We start from the raw sequence: 20607 nt of genomic DNA on the forward strand, positions 1-20607 counted from the left end.
ACAGAGTGCAAAAGCATGAGGTCTGGCAAGCAAGGAGGTAGCTGGTAGGTCCTGTGGTTGGGTGGCTGGCTCTCCTGGGTTTGAAGGATTATACCTTCATCTGCGTTAGAGCAGATGTAGTTTTCTTCCAGTTTTGACAGGACCAGCTGAGGAGCTCTCTGTGTGTGTAGCTACCTTTCTGCTCTCTCCTGCTTCAGCCACTCTGCATCAGTTCATGGCTTCTGTTCCACTGCACTATGGCAATTTATATGTCAGTCTCTGTTTTCCGCACTTCTCACTCATTTCTTGGCTGAAGCAGCTGTTAGCTTTGCTGTGCAAACTCAGATGTTTTACAATAATTCACCTAATAATCATAAACTCAACAAGAAAGCAGTAAACAGAGAAACTAGGAGTCCCACTATGATTTTTAAAAATTTGTTTGTATAGAGGTAGCACCCCACTCAAATACTAGCATCCCCATTGTGCCAGGTGCTACACAAAAATCAAACAAAAAGTCTGTTTCCCAGAGGGACAATTATTTTAATATTAGACAAGGTAGACGGGGTGCAAAGAAGTAATGAGCTAATACTAGTTAATTCAAATGGTCTAGGACTTCAGCTTTGCCATTGTTACAGAGCTCACATTCCTAGGTTGGAGAAACCACATTTTTGGGAAGGTTCACTGGAAATGGTTTTCAGACTGTACTAAGGTCCTCCCAGGATTCCAGTTTTCTTAATCATAGCCTCAAAGGAATTTACAGCTGGCTCAGGCAGAGCTGGAAGTCCCCACAGGAAGGATTTTGTTGATATTCAGTCTTTAGAGGACAGTGAGCTTCTCTCTGAAGGGCAACACATATATCTGGCCATGTCCATGGCACCACACCCACTACTCCTCCAAAGTGGATGGAGTTTCAAGGACTCACATGACCGTGTCCTTCTGCCCAGGAATTATTAGGAAAACCTGTAGATGGTGAGTCGGGGAGGAGGGTGAGGTTCCCCCTCATCCATTCCTTCAGCTTGGACAGGACTTATGTCTGTCTGAAAGTGAAACAAGCTGCCAACACTGCTCTTAAAAATGAAGGACATCTTCAGAAATCAGCAGACCTCCCAAGAATCTGTGGGACACCAGAGACAACATGGGATGGCCTCTGTGTCCTCATATGTGCTCTGCTCACTGCTGGGCTTTTCCCTGCTACAAGCAGCCCCTCTATGCCTCCGCTAACAACAGTGTCCTGGTTGGGTCTCTGCAGAGTGGAAAATACCCTGCTTCCCCAAAAATAAGACAGGGTCAGTGTTAATTTTTGCTCCAAAAGATGCTTACTTTTTTTTTAACATGTGTAGCTTCCTGGACACTATTTACATTGACTTTTTTATGTACTGTAACTAGGGCTTGTTTTTGGAGTAGGGCTTATATTTCAAGCATCCTCAAAAATCCTGAAAAATGATGCTAGGGTTTATTTTCAGAGTAGGTCTTATTTTTGGGGAAACGGGATAGCTCCTTGGGCAGCATAGCCTCACCTGGGAAATACCTGCAGGGCACGAAGAAGAGCGATGGGCAACTCATTTGGTCTGTTTTATACAGACTCACTGCTTCCTGCCAACCAGAATGTTACAGAGACTCTTGTCCAAAATATCCTAGTCAACCTTTTATTTCCAGTCCAACACAAAACCAGGGCTGTCTGCACAATTAATAACATAAATCTGGCCTCTGTCAGCTCAACAAATAGTGCTCTCCTATCCTTGAGGAACATAATAACTACCTTTTTCTACTCCTAAACAGCTTCCCAGGATTCCTCACCTGACTCGAAGCCTTCTTAAATCTATCAACTGAAAATAAGGTTACAAATCTCATTCACAGGCCCTGGAGTTAGTTTTCGTACAGAGTGACACAAGCATCTCTTCTGGATCCCTTAAGGGTCCATATGCCCTCTACTGTCCATAGTTCCATATATTCATCAATCTGAGCACACACTTCAATCCTGCAGAGCATCCTCTGTAGACTTTTATGTGAGAGGAGAGAAGATCAGGAGAGGGAATCCACAAGAAATTTAGGGGAAGAAAAAGTGCCACCTGTTGCTCATGTTTCTAGGAAAATTTGTTTGAAATAGGAGGATTCATCCTAAACCTTTTACCTTCCTTTTGTACCCTGGACATCTGGACATCAGATCCATCACAGACTTTATAGCAAGCAAATTTTGTGGAAGAAAAAGGATTGACATCAAACCACCACAGGAGTGTAAAGCAGTTAAGACTCAGACCTCCATGAACATGGCATCTACAGTATGAATGCCACATGCTGTAAGCTCCTTCACTCCTGGCATCACAGCTTTATTTCCACTGTGTTCATTTTGAACCCTCTCTCACATGTACTCTATGCCCTCTGGCAGGGACTCACTCTGCCTGTTATACATCAGTACAGTGTTTGGGACAATGTGGTTTTGTTTTCTCTACAGAAGAGCACTGCCAATAAATAATGAAAACATGTCTGTCATAGTCTGCTTAGGAAAGGTAGTGTCCATGGAATGATAATATCTTTGGTGGTTACCATAAAATTTTCAAGAATAAGTCACTCCCTTCATATAGTCTAAAAAACACCCACAAACTTGGTATGCTAAAAACTTCTAATATGAATATACATCCCTTATTTGGGAAAAAGCAAATCATGCTTCCACTTTCCTGATCCCACTTCATTTTTGATATTTGACCTGCAGATTAGAGGTTTTCACGTCATCTGTCAGCCCACAGAGAGTATCCCAAGGTTCAGTGTGTGTTAGAGATTGGAAAGGGACATCAGGAACAGGCCAACCACAAATAGCTAAAATTAGCTCTGAGAACTGGAGTGCTGAGGTCTCTGAGGGACACTAGTCAAAGAAAGAAAATGGTTATTTGCTAAACTCCCACTTATTTTACTGCCTCTGAGGACTCCTGGCTCACATCCTTGCCCAGACATTCTACGTGGCTATTTAAGAGGATTTCCCCCACCCCTTCCCCCCTCCACTGGCCATCATTTTCCTTTTTTGTGACTGCAGTACAGAGCGATATGGGATTCCTGCTCCAGCAGCAAGTTGCTGACTGGAAACAGGAAACAGGGGGGCTATGGGGAGCGCAGCCTCAGTGATAACACAGACGTCACACCCATGTGCAGACAGAGATGCTTCTCACATATGGCAATGATCAACAGCTCCCCCTTTTTCTCCCCTTCCCTCTTCCCCAGAAGGGCTTACAAAGCCCTAGAGGGGCCACCTCTGGTTAGAAGCAGTCTTTAGAAAGCATGGCTTTATGAGGTCTCAGTTATCATGGAGCATGATTTCTTGCATAACTCTTATAGATTCTCTGAGGGCAGTAAATTTGAGAGTGTAAATCTTCACGTGACCAGAGCATATGGCCTTTGAATAAGACATGGAATGAATTACAGAGAGACAGTCTATCTTCTGCAGAATCTGATTAAGGGGATCCTTTGAGAACTATTCCTTACATGCAGCCATAGGCATGGCTTCAAAAGCCACCCTCCCTCCTCTTTCCTAGAAATGCCTAGTGGGATAAGGACTTTTTTCCAGCACCAGCTTCTCCTTTTTTCTCCTCCTTATTCTCAAAAGGCTTTTCTCAAAATAAAACTGAATGACTATGACTGCCTGGCCTTCAGTTATAGCTTCAGGGAAAAAAAGAAAAAGAAAAAAAAAAAAAGATTGTTCAAAGTAATTGCATTGATACTTGTGGAAACACCTTGTGGAGTTGGAGGTGGTGTCTAAGTTAAGGAGCTAGGTTCTGTCTCTGCAAGGAAGAGAAGGAAATACTCTCTCATTCACTGGGAATAAGCTTTTGCTTCCTTCAGGCAGCTCTCTATGGTGCTATTTGTTTACAGCCATGCACAGATAATGCTATACTAGTCCCTCTACGCTAAGTTGCCATTATATGTGATGTCTAGAGGTGAAGGTTTATTCTGGATGGGGAAACCAATTTCAAATGAAGTAAAATGTTCCCTCCTTAGCCTGTCTCCTTCGAGGAGAGGAGAGGAGAGGAGAGGAGAGGAGAGGAGAGGAGAGGAGAGGAGAGGAGAGGAGAGGAGAGGAGAGGAGAGGAGAGGAGAGGAGAGGAGAGGAGAGGAGGAGAGGAATGTGTTGTACTAAGCTAGTGTTGGCCACCTGCTACCGCTAAAAATGTTCAGAACTTCTCCAGTCTCTTAACACCTGTGATGAACCACTGCACTGCAGCAGTCCAGGCTCCCACAGCAAAGCATTTTGGCTAGCGTCGAACCCCTGGCCAACATTCTGGGAGAGATTTGATGGCACCATTTATAAGAGCAGAGCTACAGAGAGGTGTTATCTTGCTCAGGGCACATGTTCAAGCTTTGGTACCTTCATAGCTCAACTCCTGGCATGTAATCTGTACATACATTTGACACCTTCCTGGCTCCTGCTGGCTCTGGGTAGCTCTCATTGCTGTCTCTGCTATGTATCTGGAGTCCTTCTGTCTGGGTAGTACCAGCAGCATGCTAGTACATTTACCCACACTGCATGCCTCCCCTTCAGAAAAGCACACCCACTGTGAGCTACCATGTTGCTCTTGCTACAAACTGAGTTAAAATCAAAAGGAGTTGAACTCTCTCAGTATAGGACACTGTTTTTTTAAACTTCTGCCAATAAAGCATGTGATCATAATCCTGGCCCTACAGTCCCTGGTAGGGGGAGTTTCATTCAGTGCAAAGGAAAAAACAGAGGAAGTTTGCTCTGTTCCTCTTTCTTGGCTTCACTTCCAGCTACACTGCATCTGGTTACAGATTAACTCTTACTGCACAATACCCATTATCACTTGCAATGAAACACAAACCAGGGCTACTTCGCTAAATGAACAGAATGTTCTGTAGTGACGCTGTGATGTCTTTCCCTGCTTCTGTGTCCCCCACTGAAACACTCCTCAGAAGCACACAGAAAGGCACAAGTAAGTGATAGAGGCTGTCAGATTAAAGGAGATCAGGACCATCAGATTAAAGGAAAGGGGAACAGGGGCAGTAGATTGTTCCCTCTCCCTTCAGTGGAGAATGAATACTATTTTCACACATCTGTGCTAAATCAAACACTGATCTTTTCAGTCCTGACTTTAATACATTAGGTGTGGAACTCACACTGCTGACCTGAAAAGGTCCTTTGAGGAATGTATTGCTCTTCACTCAGGAAGAGCAAGACAATAAACAAATGAGAGTCCTCACTGTAGGCTGCAGATCTACCATCTCCTCATCTTTTGTCTTACACTGTATGCCAAGATTTATGGAGGAAAATTCCAAAAGAGTGAGGAAACAGAAGCGCTGCCTTTTGCTCCAGAGGAGAAAGAGATCCATCCTTGAAATCTCACATCAGAAAGCCCCCAGCTTCTACTGGCTGGGACTGAGAGTCTATGCCCTGAGTGAGCAGTCAGCTACTGTTTTGAATATAGCTTTGATTTAGGAACATAGAAACAAAAGCATTGAAAAAGTCAATTTGGATTAAAAAAAAAAAAATCCTGTGCCAAGGCAATGATCTCTGTTGGCATCTCCACACAGAGGAACTGCTTCTAATTTTTGACACCCATGTGCTGACATGCATGACAGGAATAGCTTAGCTCATTCCCTACTGGAACACTCTCCTCATCATTGGAAACCATTCTTATAGCTAACACCTTTATTTGCAGTTTCAGGCGAAAAACTAGTAACACCTGGACCAGGCTGGATGGGGCTCTGAGCAACCTGATCTAGTTGAAGGTGTCCCTGCTCATTGCAGGGGAGTTGGACTAGATGAGCTTTGAAGGTGCATTCCAATGCAAACTGTTATATGATTCTATGGGGATGAAATGACTGGCTTATTCTTGCAGGAAGTTTTTACAGGTTGTGCAGGGAGAGGCAAGAGACAGCAACTTTTCCTCCAGCCACACCTGTTCTGCAGGTAAAGAGAAGACCTTTCCTCCAGACCTGACAGCATGACACTGTCTCCAGGCTCATTAATGTAACAGAAAGTGGAAAGCCAGCCTCCTGGTGCTGTTCTTTCTGCTTTTCACAAGTATGGTGATTTCAGAGGATTCCAACATGCTTTATAAACCAGTGGCACATCTTAGGGACTGGCTGGCCTGCTGCATATGGAGGGACTATGACTCTGTTAGCCTCAGGATGTCTAAGACACACAAGATTATTGTCTCCTGCCTGGGATCTTGATCTTCCTACACTTACAAAGGCTTGTGAGAACCACTGTATGCTGGCAGTGCCCTCTGATGTGCAGGAGAAGGGGAGAAAGTCTGTGCTGGGAGATGAGGGAGTAGGCTCAGTCCATATGCTCAGAAGGCTGGTGAGAGGCAGAGAGGTGAGGAGAGAAGGATCTGGTTGCTCAACATGCCAAAAAGGTCATCTCCTCAGTCTAGTCAGCTCCCCTCCTGAGAGAGGCTGTATTCAGCTCTCCCGCTAATCTGTGGCAGTTCATTGCTGTGAGAAGCCAGGCCAGCTCTTGAGAGAAGACCAGAGATGCCGTGGCCAGTCACCTTCAATTACAAAAATGGAAAACAGGAAATGAAATTTGGGGCTGTGCCAGGAGGACTGAAAGGCAGCAAGATACCCCCTTTCCACTGCTGAGCAGAGTAAACCTCATCGCAGGGAGAGCAACTCACTGTGAGCAGAGAGACTTGCCAGCCTGCCAGGGTGTCTGTCTGCTAAGCATTGGGGAGCTGTTTGGACCCCCCCAAATACAGCCAGCAACTGCAGTGGCCAGCACTCAAATGCAAACTCTCTCTCACAGAAACAGAGATTTCATGTATAGTACCTAGGAGGAGGAACTATGGGGAACGAATACTACGGTGAGAGACAGAGAACGTGTAAGTGCTGTCCCACACTTGAACTTGGGCAGGACATTAAAACTACAGTGAAAGCAAGCAATGAGATCTCTGATGATCACACCAACATTTTAGGCTCTCAGCTCACCAAAAGGAAGGCTTGCCGCATAGCTGTGTATGGAGCTGATGCATGGAGCAGACCTCACTGCTGCTCTGTGTCTACCCTTTCTTTCCCAAACTCCCCATCCAGAGATATTGTCTTCGTCAAGTTATGCTGATAGAAAGGTCAAACCTCGACTGCAGCCATGAATCTGCTCATGAACTCTGCTGGCCACAATGCCACAGAGCTGCCTTAAAGGTCTCTTAAAAATGTGAGGCATTCCAGTCATTTTAATTACTGTGCATTGCATAAGCCAGAAACCAGTTCATACAAAGGAACAACAGAAAAGTGATTTTCAATCGCTCTCACTCTCTTCTCTGCTTAGCGCCAACCTCCAAAGCTCTGGCAACACAAGCTCTTATTACCATTTGAACCTCTTCATCTATTTGAAATCTCTTTGTTCAGTCACTTAAAGCTATTGATGCAGTTTAGAAGGGTTTAAAAAAGAAAAACACAACCTCAATTTGGAAATGGCTACAGCAGCTTGAAAGCAAAATAAGAGAAATGGAAAAACTTATTATAAACAAAAATGAGAGAAAATTAATTGTTAGGAATGAGGCATAGGCAGGTAGAGCCAAGCAAATTGCATCATGTTCTCCCCCTCGTACTCTGTCAGATCATCTAATCACAGCCTCCTGGCTTGAACCCTGCATGGTACCAAGCCCTTTGGCCCTGATCCAGAAATGCACTTAAGCTTATATTTAACTTTCTGCATGTAAATGGTCCTGTTGACTTCAGTAGAGCATCTTGTGTGCTTAAAGTTGGACATGTGCCTTAGTGTTTTGCTGGATTGGAGCCAAAGAGTGCAGTCATGTGCAGGAAACATTTTCAGCTTGATAAGGCTGTTAAAAGATATTTCCTGGTTGCCCTTCTGCAGCTGATGCCACATCACAGCCTGACTGGAGGATCCCCACACTACTGAGAGGGTGATTTCATATTCTACAATCCTTTATAATGTAACACTCCTGGTGACACATGGTGCCTATGGTCTGCTCCCAGGCTGGGCGCTCTCTGTAAGCACAATCTGTAAAGGATCCTTGAAGATTAAACACAGTGTAGAACCGTTAGAGCTGATGAAGGTTTAATGGTCTTCCTCTAATTTAAAGTTTGGGAACGGGATAGACTGTTACCTATGTCTGGCTTGCAGACAGGAAGGTGACATAATTCCTTTGCAATCTCAGAGAAAGAGATCAAATGATTTTTTTTTTAAATGTATTTATAGAATCAAAGACATTTTTGAAGAAAGAGTCTTCTTATTTTAAGTAGCATATGAAGTTTACTGATACAATGGAGGAATTAATAGAGGATTAAGTTTTCTCAACCTTTTTCACACTCATAAATCACAGCAAATATGAACATTTTAAACAAAAGAGTAGTCTCAAAGGACAGTGTCAGAAAAAAACAAGCATTCTGAAAGGGAAACAGATAATCAGGAAATAGGAGAATCTTTGCTAATGCATGACCACTCTGTACTGCCCTTTGAGATGACATGAGTATTCTGTAAAAAAAGACATCAGATAGCTCCGAAAAGTGCCTCTCCTTTCCCACTTGCTGCATAAAAGTAGAAAAAAAAAATTATATTTTCTAAACGGTGTGATGCTGAGCTGGTAACACATAGGAGGATTGTCAACTTCAAGAAAAGTTTTTTAGGACGAGAGGAGACTTTTGAACAACTTGGCAGTTGAACAATTTAGAATGTTAATGGCAGGACTCCACACTCACAAATCAAGTTACTGTGGAAAAGTTAAAATGGAAAAATGCCCATACTTCAGAAGCTTTAAAAATTAATATATTGCTCATGGAGGTGGCAGGACTGTTTGGACTATAGGCTGAAGTCTCCTGACTTCATTCATGCTATGCTCAGTTTAAAGCAGCTGAAGTCTGGTGATGAGCTGGAGTGTTTTGAGCCATTACATGTGTCAAGGCATTTTTTCTCTGGTGGTGGTGGTAGTGGGGATATTTCCTTCTCTCTCTCTTTCTCACTCCATCCCCCATTCCTTTCTCCCTGCCTTTTTCTCCCTCTTTATCTTTTTCTCTCTGGTTTTGGCCAGCAGTTCCTCTAGTTTGATGAAGCCCTTCTATACTACCAACAATCAAGTGCTTTTGTCAGTTCAGAAGCAGCTCTCTGCCAGCACCTGGCATCCCTCACAGTGAAATGGGATCAGAAGGGAAGTGAATATACCTTTAACTCACTTACAGCAACACCTTATGCCTCTTGAAGGAGTAGTCCAATGTGCTTTTATCTCAGTCTCTGCAGCTAGTTCAGGGTTGGTCCTTTCCAGCCACAAGCAGGACTTGTGGAAGGAAAATGATGTTAACACTCCCCTGATGCAAACTGCAGTGAGTACTTATGGAAGCAGAAGATCGTTTTCTCTCCCGAAATTTAACCAGGACACTCAGCTTAACACCTCTCCTTTTGCAGAGAGTGGGTTTATCGCAAGAAACCTCGTTTCATCTGCAAAAAACGAAACCATGTCTTGCAGCGCAGTGCCCCCTAGCACTGTCCCTACACATTCATGCAGGATTGAGGGAAGAACGCCGCTTTGCTCAGTCAACAACACCTGCATGACATGGCTCTCCCTGGGAATTTTCACACCAACTATTGACCCAGCCCAGTCATGCTTACCTTGTGGGATCCAACAAGATCACAGCATGAAATTGTGTGGCTGCCCAGTACAGCAGAGAGATCCTTAATTGTGTTCAACAGTGTGTTCTTAGTGGAGGACTGAAATAACATAGATTTCTTTATTTGGTGACATTAACTAAAAATGAACTCTAATTTTCTCATATGAAGATCAAGGTCTTTATTTTCTCCTTTTTTCTCTGCCACATTTTTATGGCCATATAAGGCTTAAAGTTTCATGTAGGCAAAGGAACTGATTGCTAGGTTTGGTGCTTTTGTTTTGTTTTGTTTTGTTTTGTTTTTTTCCCTTGGCAGTTTTCCGCACACACACAGGGCATGGAGAGGGGATTCGGATAGAGTTCTCCTTTTGGTTCCTTCACTGACTTTCTGTGTTACTTCGATCTCATTATAAAAATTTTCTCATTTAAATAAACACTCGGAGCCCCTGCCTGGCTCTTCCAGAGTGCACTTTGCTGGTAGGTCTCAAAGGAGAGAGGCAAATATCAAATATCTAATAGATATTATCAGAGGATAATATACAATATTTCAGTTTACAGATGATCAGATGAAGGTATGAGCAGATTAAATGATTTAACCAAGGCCTCCCAGCAGGCCACTGGTCAGACTGAGCTTTCCTGACTAGTATTTACCTGTGATTTAAAGAATGAAGCACTCCGGTTTCTGTATATGGAATGTGCCCTGTTAAGTGGCAAATAAATGTTGTTATTATTGTGCAGTATCCGGTCGTGGTTGAAAAATGTACATCACTACTACTATAGAGAAGTTAACCTCTTTGAAAAAAAATCTAGGTATGAAAAGAGCAGGTGAATCATCTGTTATGACTGATTGAACACAGGTACTACTATTCCAGGTAGTGCGAATAAACGCAGTAAAAAAACTACTGGATCACCTCTCAAGGTGGTATAGAAGATAGTGAGAAGCCTTGCCACACAGACAGCCTACACACCGCCCCTTCCAAACAGTTGTGCCTTGCCATTGGATCAAGCTGTGGCACTCCTTTTCATCCTGAAAAGCACTTCTCTGGGTTATATCTGAAAAGTTAACTAGATTCTGTAATCAGCACAAACTTGGTGTTACTTTAACAAGCTTGGTCAGTCTCACTGTAAACAAGCTACTTCCATGCCTTGGAGGGCCCTGTGTAACTTCAGTAGCTTCTAGCCCCCTTCCTCTCCCTTTTCAGAAATTGAGATGATGACTGAAGGGTTTGTTTTTCAGTTCCCTCTGCATGTGTCCTGCATCTGTGTATTATAGTCAGCCTTAGCTTTCACACAGCATCCAACATGGTTAAAGCTTATTACAGAGTATTCATCTTGTTAGTTCTCAGAACATGCAGGAAAGGTGTTATTATAGAAATTAAGAGACATACTTAGGAGGAGTTACTTGGCCTGAGAGCAAAGGGAGGTGGTGCTGGAGCTGTCATTGTAATTTAGTTGTGTGTGGGCCAAATTCTCTCTCATTTACAACAGTGTCAGGTTATGGAATAACTCCGCTTCTCTCAGATACTGATCTGAAATGTTGATAGACCAGGTGTATCATGATGTTGGTGATATAAAACTTTTTACAACAACAAAGAAAAAATGGAAGTGGCAGATACACTTCATTTTTCTTCTATTTTACTCTGCTGCGGTCAGTACAGTTGTTCCTTCTTTATACCCAGTGAGACTGAAATGACAGTTCAATCTGAGAGATTCTTCAGCTGTAGTACCTGGAGCAGACAGTTCAAGTACCTAAAGAGGTTTTTTTGCATAGATCTTCTCATGTTGCAATTTGGAGCTGAACGTTTCAGGCACTGACACGTCTAAATCTAATGTCCTGTTTAACACCCTGCCTCATATGTACTTGTATGACCCGTTAGCACCTCAACACCATCTAATTTTTTCAGTGTGTTCACTAATACACATTCCTGAGACACTCCCATCACTATTATCCCCATTACACAGATCAGGATTTGAAGGACACTGAGGTGAAGCTGTCACACAGGTTGTCTGTGTCGCAGCAAGGGTAGGAACCTGCGTTTCCCTCTGTTAGCACTATAACCTTGATCTCTACTAGCAACACCCATCCTGAACCTTTTGTGTACTGATGCTCCAAATAAAAGCCTGTGTTTCCATAAGATCGGAGGTTTTAATTTTATATGGATGGTATGATTAAAGAAAAGGTGTAGGCAGGCTGTGCTTCACCCAGATGGAGCAGAATTGTAAATCTGAAGACTTAGCTGACTATTTAGATATTTAGGACAGCTGGTCCCTAGCCTTTAATACCAGCATAATTTATAACTAGACATGCTTAAGTCTTGTAAACCCTGTGGAAAGTACTCTGACATTATATACACTGGTTTGATACTGTGATTAATCACCCCTTGGTCCCCTTTGCAGGATAATAAGGCTGTCTGTATCTTGCAGCTGGCAATCTCTTTCCTTACAGTCCCAGCTCTTCTGTAACATTTACATTTCTACAGCTGATAGAAATTTACTGTTCCAAAAGGGGATAAGGGAAAACAAAACAAACAGGACTTTTCTATAAATTCCACTAAAGCTGCTCTGTTAAAATATACTTTGAGATTAAATGTTGGGAGTGCCTGGGTAGATACGACACTGCTTTTCCAGCTCGGTTTTAGCCGTTTATGATCCCTTGCTGACTGCAAGCCCGAAAAAGGGGAAGTGATGGGTGGTGCTGCTGCAGTGACAGGCGAAGGAGCATTTGGGCAGGATTAAAAACCGCAGGATGAAATCCTGGTTTATAGTTCAACTAGGTCTTGTCCTTCTTTTCTTCTGTCCTCTTTTCACTGCCTATGGAAAGAGGAAAAGCAGCAATACGCTGCACTCCCCTTGCATTTTCTGTTGAATTTCTGAAAACCCTTTAAAATGGTATTTTAAGATGAGTTTAACATCAGCTTGCAGACAGCCGAGGTGGTTTTGAGGGGAACAACCCAAGCTTTTCAAGCGAACAGCAAACCCCGCGTGTGTTTTCCAGGTGCGTCTCGCATCCTGAGGTGCGGACTGAGGGGAGACAGGTCAAGGGACTCCTCGGGGCCAGACCCCGGGCACTGACGGCCACGGGGCGGGTACTCGCAGATACCTTGAAGGTACAACTAATTTTTCAGAGTTTCAACCCGCCGCCCCTCGGCAGCACCAGCGGATACGAGCCCGAGAACTTCTCCTCAGACCGACCAACCGCCTCCCGCGCGCGGCTCTCCCCGCATTATTCCCTATAAGGCGCTGAAGCCGCGGCCGCGGCCCCGCCCCGGCCCGGTGGCCTCTCCCACCGATGAGGTAATGCCGGGCTCCCATTGGTCGGGGGCGGCGGCGACCCCGGAGCCCGAGAGGGCGCGATCGAGGCTATAACTCCGTGCACCGGCCCGTCACGGCGCAGCGCGGTTCTGCACTTGTCGGTATCGCATCGGAGCCTTCAGCTGCTGTGAGCCGCGGAACTGCTGTGCCCTCCGGCTTGCACTGTCCTGCTGAGTGAAGGCTGCGCTGCCGGGGCCAGCGAGACAGAGGGAAGGCAGGCAGGCAGTCGCGGTGTGCGGGCTGTTAGGAAGAGAGAATCCAAGTCAGGCGAGCCGGCCAGCGGCTGCCCTCCTGCTCCGCAGAAGTGAGGAGAAGGCACCTCGGAGGCAACATGACGGCGTGGTTGAGCTTCCTTGCCGTGTTCCTCTGCAGCTGGAGCCTGCGGGACTTGGTGGTGGAGGCTTGTACTTGCGTCCCCATCCACCCGCAGGACGCTTTCTGCAACTCCGACATCGGTAAGTGCTGCGGGCAGGCGGTGCCTCCTCGCCCTACAGCCCCCGGGGCTCGGGGGGTTTCCTGGGGGAGAAGCCCGAGGCTCTTCGCCCGGGGGAGGCTGCACCTGCCCCGCCGGTGCAAAGCCTGTGCTGCTAGAAAGTTCTGCAGGGCCCTAAGGGTGTGTTGGCAGCAGCGGGGCAGTCACCACAAGTAAACCTTGACTCGATGAAAACAGAGGTGGGGTGGGTTAAACTGGTGAGGGGTGGCCTGACCTTTCAAGATTAGGTACGGCTCGGTAGCTGCTGTGCACACCTGGATTAGCAAGAGGTGAGGTGTGTGGTGAGGGACCAGCCCTCCTGAGGGGCGATGGGAAGTGAGGTGGTCGCAGCAGTGAGTCCTGTCCCACAGCAGCAGTGGTGGTGGCAGCCTCTCCAAGAAATACTTTCAAGAAATCAGTAATTGTAATAGTGGCTTGTTTCCTGCAGTGAGGCAAAAACATAATTGGAGGTGCAGGCAGCCAAAATTTCCTCCACAACCTGGTGACAAATAATAGGAGGCAGGGTTAGGACGAGTTCTCTCAAGCCGGGGAACCGCCTGTGGCGGTTGGTATTGGAAGGTGCAGCTCACACAGGCTTGTGGTGCTGCACCAGTAACTTCAGGACGGGCTGGAGAAGCAGGTAACAAGTGTCTCCGTGCTTTCCACACGTGATGTTGTGATCTCTGTGACTGTGTGGGGTGTGCAAGCATGCATGCTCTTTTGGAAAGTTGGAACATTTATTGTATCCTTGCTGATGTTCTCTGCTATGGGTTTTGGCATCCCTAGGGATCTTTGTGACACTAATGTTAGATGGGGACAAGGGGGACACCCAAGATCTCTGAGGAGATGGTATTGGAGACTCTGGTTTCAAGTTCTTTGGGTTGTTTGTAGGCAAGGGTGGTTAACCAAATACAGTTGCTGCTTGGCAAGTGTCCTGTGGCAAAGTATATGAAATCAATTAGCGATGTCCTTTGAGTTAATACTGTACACATGACCACTTAACAGTAAATGCAGGCTGTCACTTCAGCAGTCATGAGTGGACTGCATGAGTGAAGTCTTCTTGCACCTCTGGATTGTCTTAGTAACAAAGTGTAAAAGGGGATGGGGGACTTTGCACTGCTGGTGCTCACACAGTACTGACTCCAAGTGGAGTCTGCAAAGAAATCCTTTTGGCAACTGCTATGGAAGTCAAATAGAAAATAATTCCCACTGCAGCAAAACACCCTTTGCTATGAACCCTGCCAATGGCTCTTTCAAGTTAGCCAAGCTTACTGGCAGAAAAATCTCTCTCTTGCCTTTAACTCTTCTACAGAAACTGCAGTTATGCCTGGTTATTCATGTCTAGTTTATGTAGTGTATCTGCTCTTGAATGCCAAAAAAAACATTACATGTTAAAAGTGCTGGGAAGGTTACAGTTTGTTTCAGTGATGATAGCCTGGAAAATATTTATAAAATAGTTTTTATACTGGGAAATTCTTCCAGGAAACTTCAGTATTCAAAGGTCTGTTGCCATTTTCATAGTTTGGATCAACAAGCATGCCACCAAAGTGGTAACTGCCGAGGAGACTGTTCTTTCTGTGAAAGTGAGACTAGGAAACCATTTTTCCACAGCTAAAGCTGATGACAGCATGTGGCCTTCATTAGCTGCATTTGGGGAGAAGGTGTCCTTTCTTGCTCTGATTAGATCATGGTATACTAGATTATGGGTTGTTTTCAGTTTAATTCAAGTTCTTAAAATTGTGTTAAATAAATTTTTATTATGAATGCATACTCTCAGTATATTTTTGCTATCTGCATAAGTGACTAGGAGTGTGGCAAACTATGAAGTTTCATGTAACAGTGCTCCTAAACTTTAGGGCACCAAGTTTTTCTATTTTCTACTTTGATTTCTGGTTGAGTTCACAGTCATTTGCTTCATCTCTTCTTTCTCTCTTCTGGACTCTTCATTATATCTCATGCCTTGGATTTGCTCTGAGATGTAGTAGTTCAAAAGTTGATTTAAGTGGGGCTGTCATGCCTTCAAACATCACGGCAAAGCAAAGGAAGAGAAGCAGAAGGGGAAAAAAGCAACTTGTTCTAGTAGATGACTTAAATGCAAGTTTGGTTAAGACTGCACTTCTGTGTGATGGGTTGAAGCAAAAGTAAATCCTTATATTTGCTAGAACTGTCTGGAAAATGTGATATTTCTGCAGGCTGATTTTTAGTAAATGCTGTCATTCTTCATGTGGTGAAAGGGCAAAAAGCACACTAAAGCTTTCTGGCTCTGGAGGAGTTAATCATCTCCATGGAAACTCATGGCAGTGTAGTACTGCAGTGTTTAGACAGACTAAACTACACGCTGGGTTATAAAACACATTGTGGGGAAGAAAGGGACTTGCCAGCAAGTTTTTATCGCTCTTGAAACTCTTGACAAAATACCAGCTCAAAAGGGAGGAGTCAGTGCAGTAAGGGCTAGAGCTTTTAAAAATCGTTCCTAAAACAATACAAGAAATGTACAAGCTAGGTGGCAGCCTAGGAGAGGCTTTTCATTTTCAGAAGCACTGAATGTTAGAGAAGAAGAAAACTTCTAGTTTAGGAGTGTAATGCAAACTCTTACTGTTGGTATTTCATGCCTAACCAGTGCAGTCCTGCTCTCAAGTTCATTCTCCTTTAACCTGATCTCACTAGACATTTAATTTTTGGTCTTCCTGTGGCTTAGTTCTGATACAGCCTCCCAACTCAGCAGTCATTAGAAGGTTTTAATCTTTACAGAAACAGATGCTCAGTTAAACCCACTGGAAATGGCAGGATCTCAATGTGTACATCCTTTGAAACACAAGTTTGTGGTCTTCTAAAGGAAGCTTGGACTCCATACACAATAATTTTTTTTTTTTCTTTATTAAAAAAAGGACGGAGGGGGGTAGGGGGGAAAGAGGAGTGACTGCCAGACTGGTCACAAGTGGTCTTTTCACTCAGCCTGAGTGTTCCAGCATGATGAATGAAGCAAAAGTGAAGAGGTGTGTCTCATCTGGCCCTCTGAGGTCAATTAATAATAAAATTGCTGTTTTAACTCTTGGCTTGCTTTCTTTAGCTGGATTGATAAGTGCCAGAACAGGCAGTACGATATTAGACAAACAGTAAGACAAAGAACAACTACTATGACTTGCCATCTGAACTTTGCTTCCTCCACTCCCACCTTCTGCCTATGACCCCTTCCAGATGTGAATATTTTTCTTTTGTTTGAACTAAGAGACCTTTTGAAAGAAGAGACACCAGGCATGCTTTGTTCCATTGTGACAAAGCTGTGACATTTCCAGCTGGACATAACTGACATGAAAAGGGTTTGTTTGTTTGTCTTTTTTTTTTTTTTTTTTTTCCTCTTTGCAGGAGCAGCAGGAACTTTTGAGCTTGGCTGCTGAATGTTGCATTCACAGGTTTGGAAAAACACCTCCTGCATGGCCCCCTGTGCCCCACCTCCCCTTTAAAAAAAAAAAGAAATGTGTGAAATTGAAGGCTGGATTTTGACAAATGAGTCTGCAAGTGATAAAGTACTTGGTCCATTCCACACCTATCTCACTTTCATCTCGTGCATATACTTCAGAAAGAGCTATGGCAACACTAGCTGTCTCTTACCTAAGTTCAAAGGAACTTGAAATAACATACTTTTCTATGGTTTGTGTTGGGGGAAGAAATACCTGTTGCAGCAAAGATGCTGGTGCATAGTGCCCCTCTGCCTTCTAAATAACCTTGCTCTTGCTGAGTTGGAGTTGGCAAGCTTTGGAAAAGTGAAGATAAGCTCTTGGGGTCCCTCAGTGCAAAGGAAGCCATTCATTCCTCCACTCAGAGCACTGAGTTCCCAACACCAGCAGTGGTTAGCTTCCTTTGAGCTGAGAAAGTGAGATGAGAAGAACAAGACACAGCAGGGGAAGAGGAAGCTCATGAATTTGTTTGGCTCAAAGTCTAAGCACCTCACTGAAAACTTGCCCTTTTTCTTTCACTGGTTTCCTTGAATTGATCATTCTACCTTGTCACTAATAAGCTAAAGGAGATAAGCAAAACCACTCGATCATACATGAGATGTTGAACATGCATTCTCTGCCTTGACATAGACTCTGTAGTGAGGTCACATGTGCTGTCTCGTCTTTTAAGGCAGACAACTAAGGTCTGCCAAATTAACTTAAAAGTTAAAATGAGCCCACTCCAATTAATTATTATACCAATGTTTTAAGATTAATTTAAAAACAAATTTTCGGTTACATGTTGTGGTAGTGGTTGCAAAAGTGTTGTATCTGCTTTGGAATCACACTTATGTTGAGGAAGTAATGATGTGTTTTCATTTTTAGACTGAATTTCCCTTTGAGGCATTTTAGAAGCAGGAAATCTGAGAAACATCTTGTAAAGCTTTAAAAAAAAAAAAACAACAGACTGTGAGTTACATTTTATATGGGAAGACACTAAAGAGATCTGTTTAACTTCTATGGAATTCCAATGTCCATAGTAAAAATGATGGTGAAGATGTTCTTTGTCTTCTAACAGAAAGATGGCCATGCTAAACTGATTTGTCCTATTTAATAGAAGTGGAAATAGGAATTACTTTTTTGTTGGTTTTGTTGGTTATTTTCAATTAAAGTCCATAGCAGAGTAAACACCTTTTGGGATCTGGAGTTTGTCAGTTCTCCAAATGGATGTATTAAAAAAAATGTGGTGGAAATTGGTATTTGGAAGATGTAGTGCAGAATCCTATAAAAGGCTTCTTTGGTATCTTGTTACTGTTGCATGTGCTTACTCTGGGTTTCCTGCAGGAAGTAATTCCAGCAAGACCTCTGAGCCAGCAGAGCCAGATGTTCTAACCTTGAGTCTTAGAGCTCCTTGCTTTATGTACACTTTCTTTCATTCTTATTTTCACTGATATCTCACCTGTTCTTGAGAACTGTCCACCTGCCAACTACTCCTCTAATGTTTCTGGGAAGAAGTGGGCCAGTGGGAACATAGTTAGCTACTGCCATATGCGGTACTAGTTGGTTTTTTTTTTTTTTTTAGCTTAGCAAAAGTTTTCATCTGAGATAGGAAAGGGCCTGCCTTGTTAATATCTGTTATTCAGGATAAGCAAATTTGGTTGACCATAGGAGAAGTGGCAAAATGTGACACATTCATTCTTAGCTTCATCAGTGGACTTCACATTTTCCAAGATACTAAATATGGTTAGTCCTGGCCTTTTGGAGTCTCTTATATATACCTGGATTGGTATCTGATGAAATGGATCTATGTACTCATGCATAATCCCACTGACAGTCATGGGGGTGGGATCAAGAATCTCTAGTAGGAACACTCAGTGAATCGCCTTGGCCTTAGTTGGATGTTAAAGCTATTAAACTGAAAACTTTTGCAATGTTACAATGTTGTCTGAGACCTTATTTCCTTTTCCTCGCAGCTCCAATACTATGTGGTGCTCTTATGTAGCCTAACCAAGCATGCATCACTGAAGAACAGAGCCTGTTTGGCCTGGACAGGAGGTCGTGTCATTAAATGAAACTTCTGCCAGATGTTCTCTGAAAGTTCATAAGAACTAGTAAACCTGAGAGGACAGCTTGGTTTGAGTTAGCAGGCAAGGCCAGGCACATTGTGCTTGCCAGCTCTGAACCAGACTAAGCTGAGGGACTAATTTCAGTCATGATAATGTCTGTCTGGAGTGCATGTGGTTGAGTTTCCTTTGAATGATGAGAGGTTGTGGTGTTGTGTTTTGTTTTGTTTTGTTTTTTTGTTTTTTTTTGTTCAAGATGAAGAGGCTTTTGCTCTGATGTGCTGCTTATTGCTCTAGACTTTCAGGCTATGATTCTGTCTTTCACATGATGTTATAAATTGGAATCAACTGAAATGATACTGATGAAATGATAGTAGTGTAAGAGAGAGGAAAACTGAGCATTTGAGCACCATTGAGTTAAGCAAATGCAGAGTTGATTAAAGACCTACTGTAGCTCATCTAAACCCCTGAAGAACCTCCACATGTGACACTTGAAATTTTACTAGTGTAACTTTATTGGGCTGCTACTGCTTGTTGAGCAAACTATAACTTACATAGACTTCTTTGAGACAAGGTTGACTGAAGGCAGCTGACTGTATTTGAAGCTGTTGCAAGACTGTCTTAACTTTTCCTCAGCTTTGTGGCCCTGAACACTTGTTGCAAATAGCTGAGCTGAAGGTCAACCTTTTTGGTAAACTTCTGTGTCTAAGTATGTGGGGCACAGAGGAGGGAAGCACACTGCTGGGGCTTGATTATAACCCAGAGCTCTTCCTCTAGAGCAGACACCTGAAAGATCAGGTCAAAATTATTGGTGTTCTGCCCACCTGTGACTCTGCTACCAGTGTTATTTGCCCATAGTGGGCTAGGCCTTTATTTAAAACTAGTGCTAAACTTGGTTTGCTTTGGAATAACTTGAGAAAAGAATGTTAACCAGCAAATTTCAAATTTCTGTTATTTGAAAGTATTAGGCTGGTACTGGGACTGAGGTAAATAAGGCTAAAGTGGGTTAAATGCATTTACACCCTTTTATACTAGATCTAAAATGTAGCCCAGTTGTGAATAAGAAAAGGCAATACTGGATCAACCTTATAACTTGTCTAAAGCAGGTGCAGTGCCACTGGTCTGAGCAGTATTTCACCATCTTGTGGCAGTGTTGAATTTGACTTGATGATTTCAGGTTTCTAAGAGGAATGTTAGAAATACTGGAGAGCTTAAAACTATTGTTAAAAAGAAAGAGTTGACCTTCTACTGTAATTTGAAGTAATTCCCTTGAGTAACTAGAGTGAAGATTTAGTATGCTAACTGACAATGTCTAATAACACAAAAATGCAAGTAGTTTTACACAGCCCTGATTGTTCTATTTATTCAATGTTTTTGCCAGCTAGAAAAGATTCTGTGAGTCTTTTGGAAACAAGATAATCTCTTGCGTTGCATGCTGGTAAAACAAATGTTGACTATGAATAGTCCAAATTCCTGCTAGTGATTATACAAGACCTTTCCAAAGGGTAATTTCAGCCTTGAGAAACAGTATACAGACAACAAAACTCAAGTTAAATAGCAGAGAGATGCATGTGCAAAAAATAACATCAAACCTCATTAAGTATCAGCAACACTTTGCCTGAGATATAGAGTCTCATTTTTGTCTTGGGAAGAAAAGAGGTGATTTGGGGTGTCCCTCCTAGGGAACCAGCAGAGAGCAGTGCTTGGGGAGGCCATTGTTAACTTGAGGATAAGGTCCTGGGTTGTGCTTGTGGGGAACTAGTGATCTGTTTGG

At 43.4% G+C, this 20607-nt stretch overlaps 2 protein-coding genes across 2 annotated transcripts in view; one reads left to right on the forward strand and one right to left on the reverse strand.

Moving 5' to 3' along the window:
- The window catches only part of SYN3 (synapsin III), a 206431-nt gene that overhangs the window by 86808 nt on the left and 99016 nt on the right, over positions 1–20607 (reverse strand). The window lies entirely within an intron of this gene.
- The window catches only part of TIMP3 (TIMP metallopeptidase inhibitor 3), a 38896-nt gene continuing 31198 nt past the window's right edge, over positions 12910–20607 (forward strand). Inside the window, exon 1 of the mRNA XM_065838661.2 lies at positions 12910–13316. Within this exon, the coding sequence (XP_065694733.1) occupies positions 13193–13316 (124 nt within the window). The 5' untranslated portion in view covers positions 12910–13192. The remainder of the gene's footprint in view (positions 13317–20607) is intronic.

This window comes from Patagioenas fasciata, chromosome 1, assembly GCF_037038585.1.
Source record: "Patagioenas fasciata isolate bPatFas1 chromosome 1, bPatFas1.hap1, whole genome shotgun sequence".
NCBI lineage: Eukaryota > Metazoa > Chordata > Aves > Columbiformes > Columbidae > Patagioenas > Patagioenas fasciata.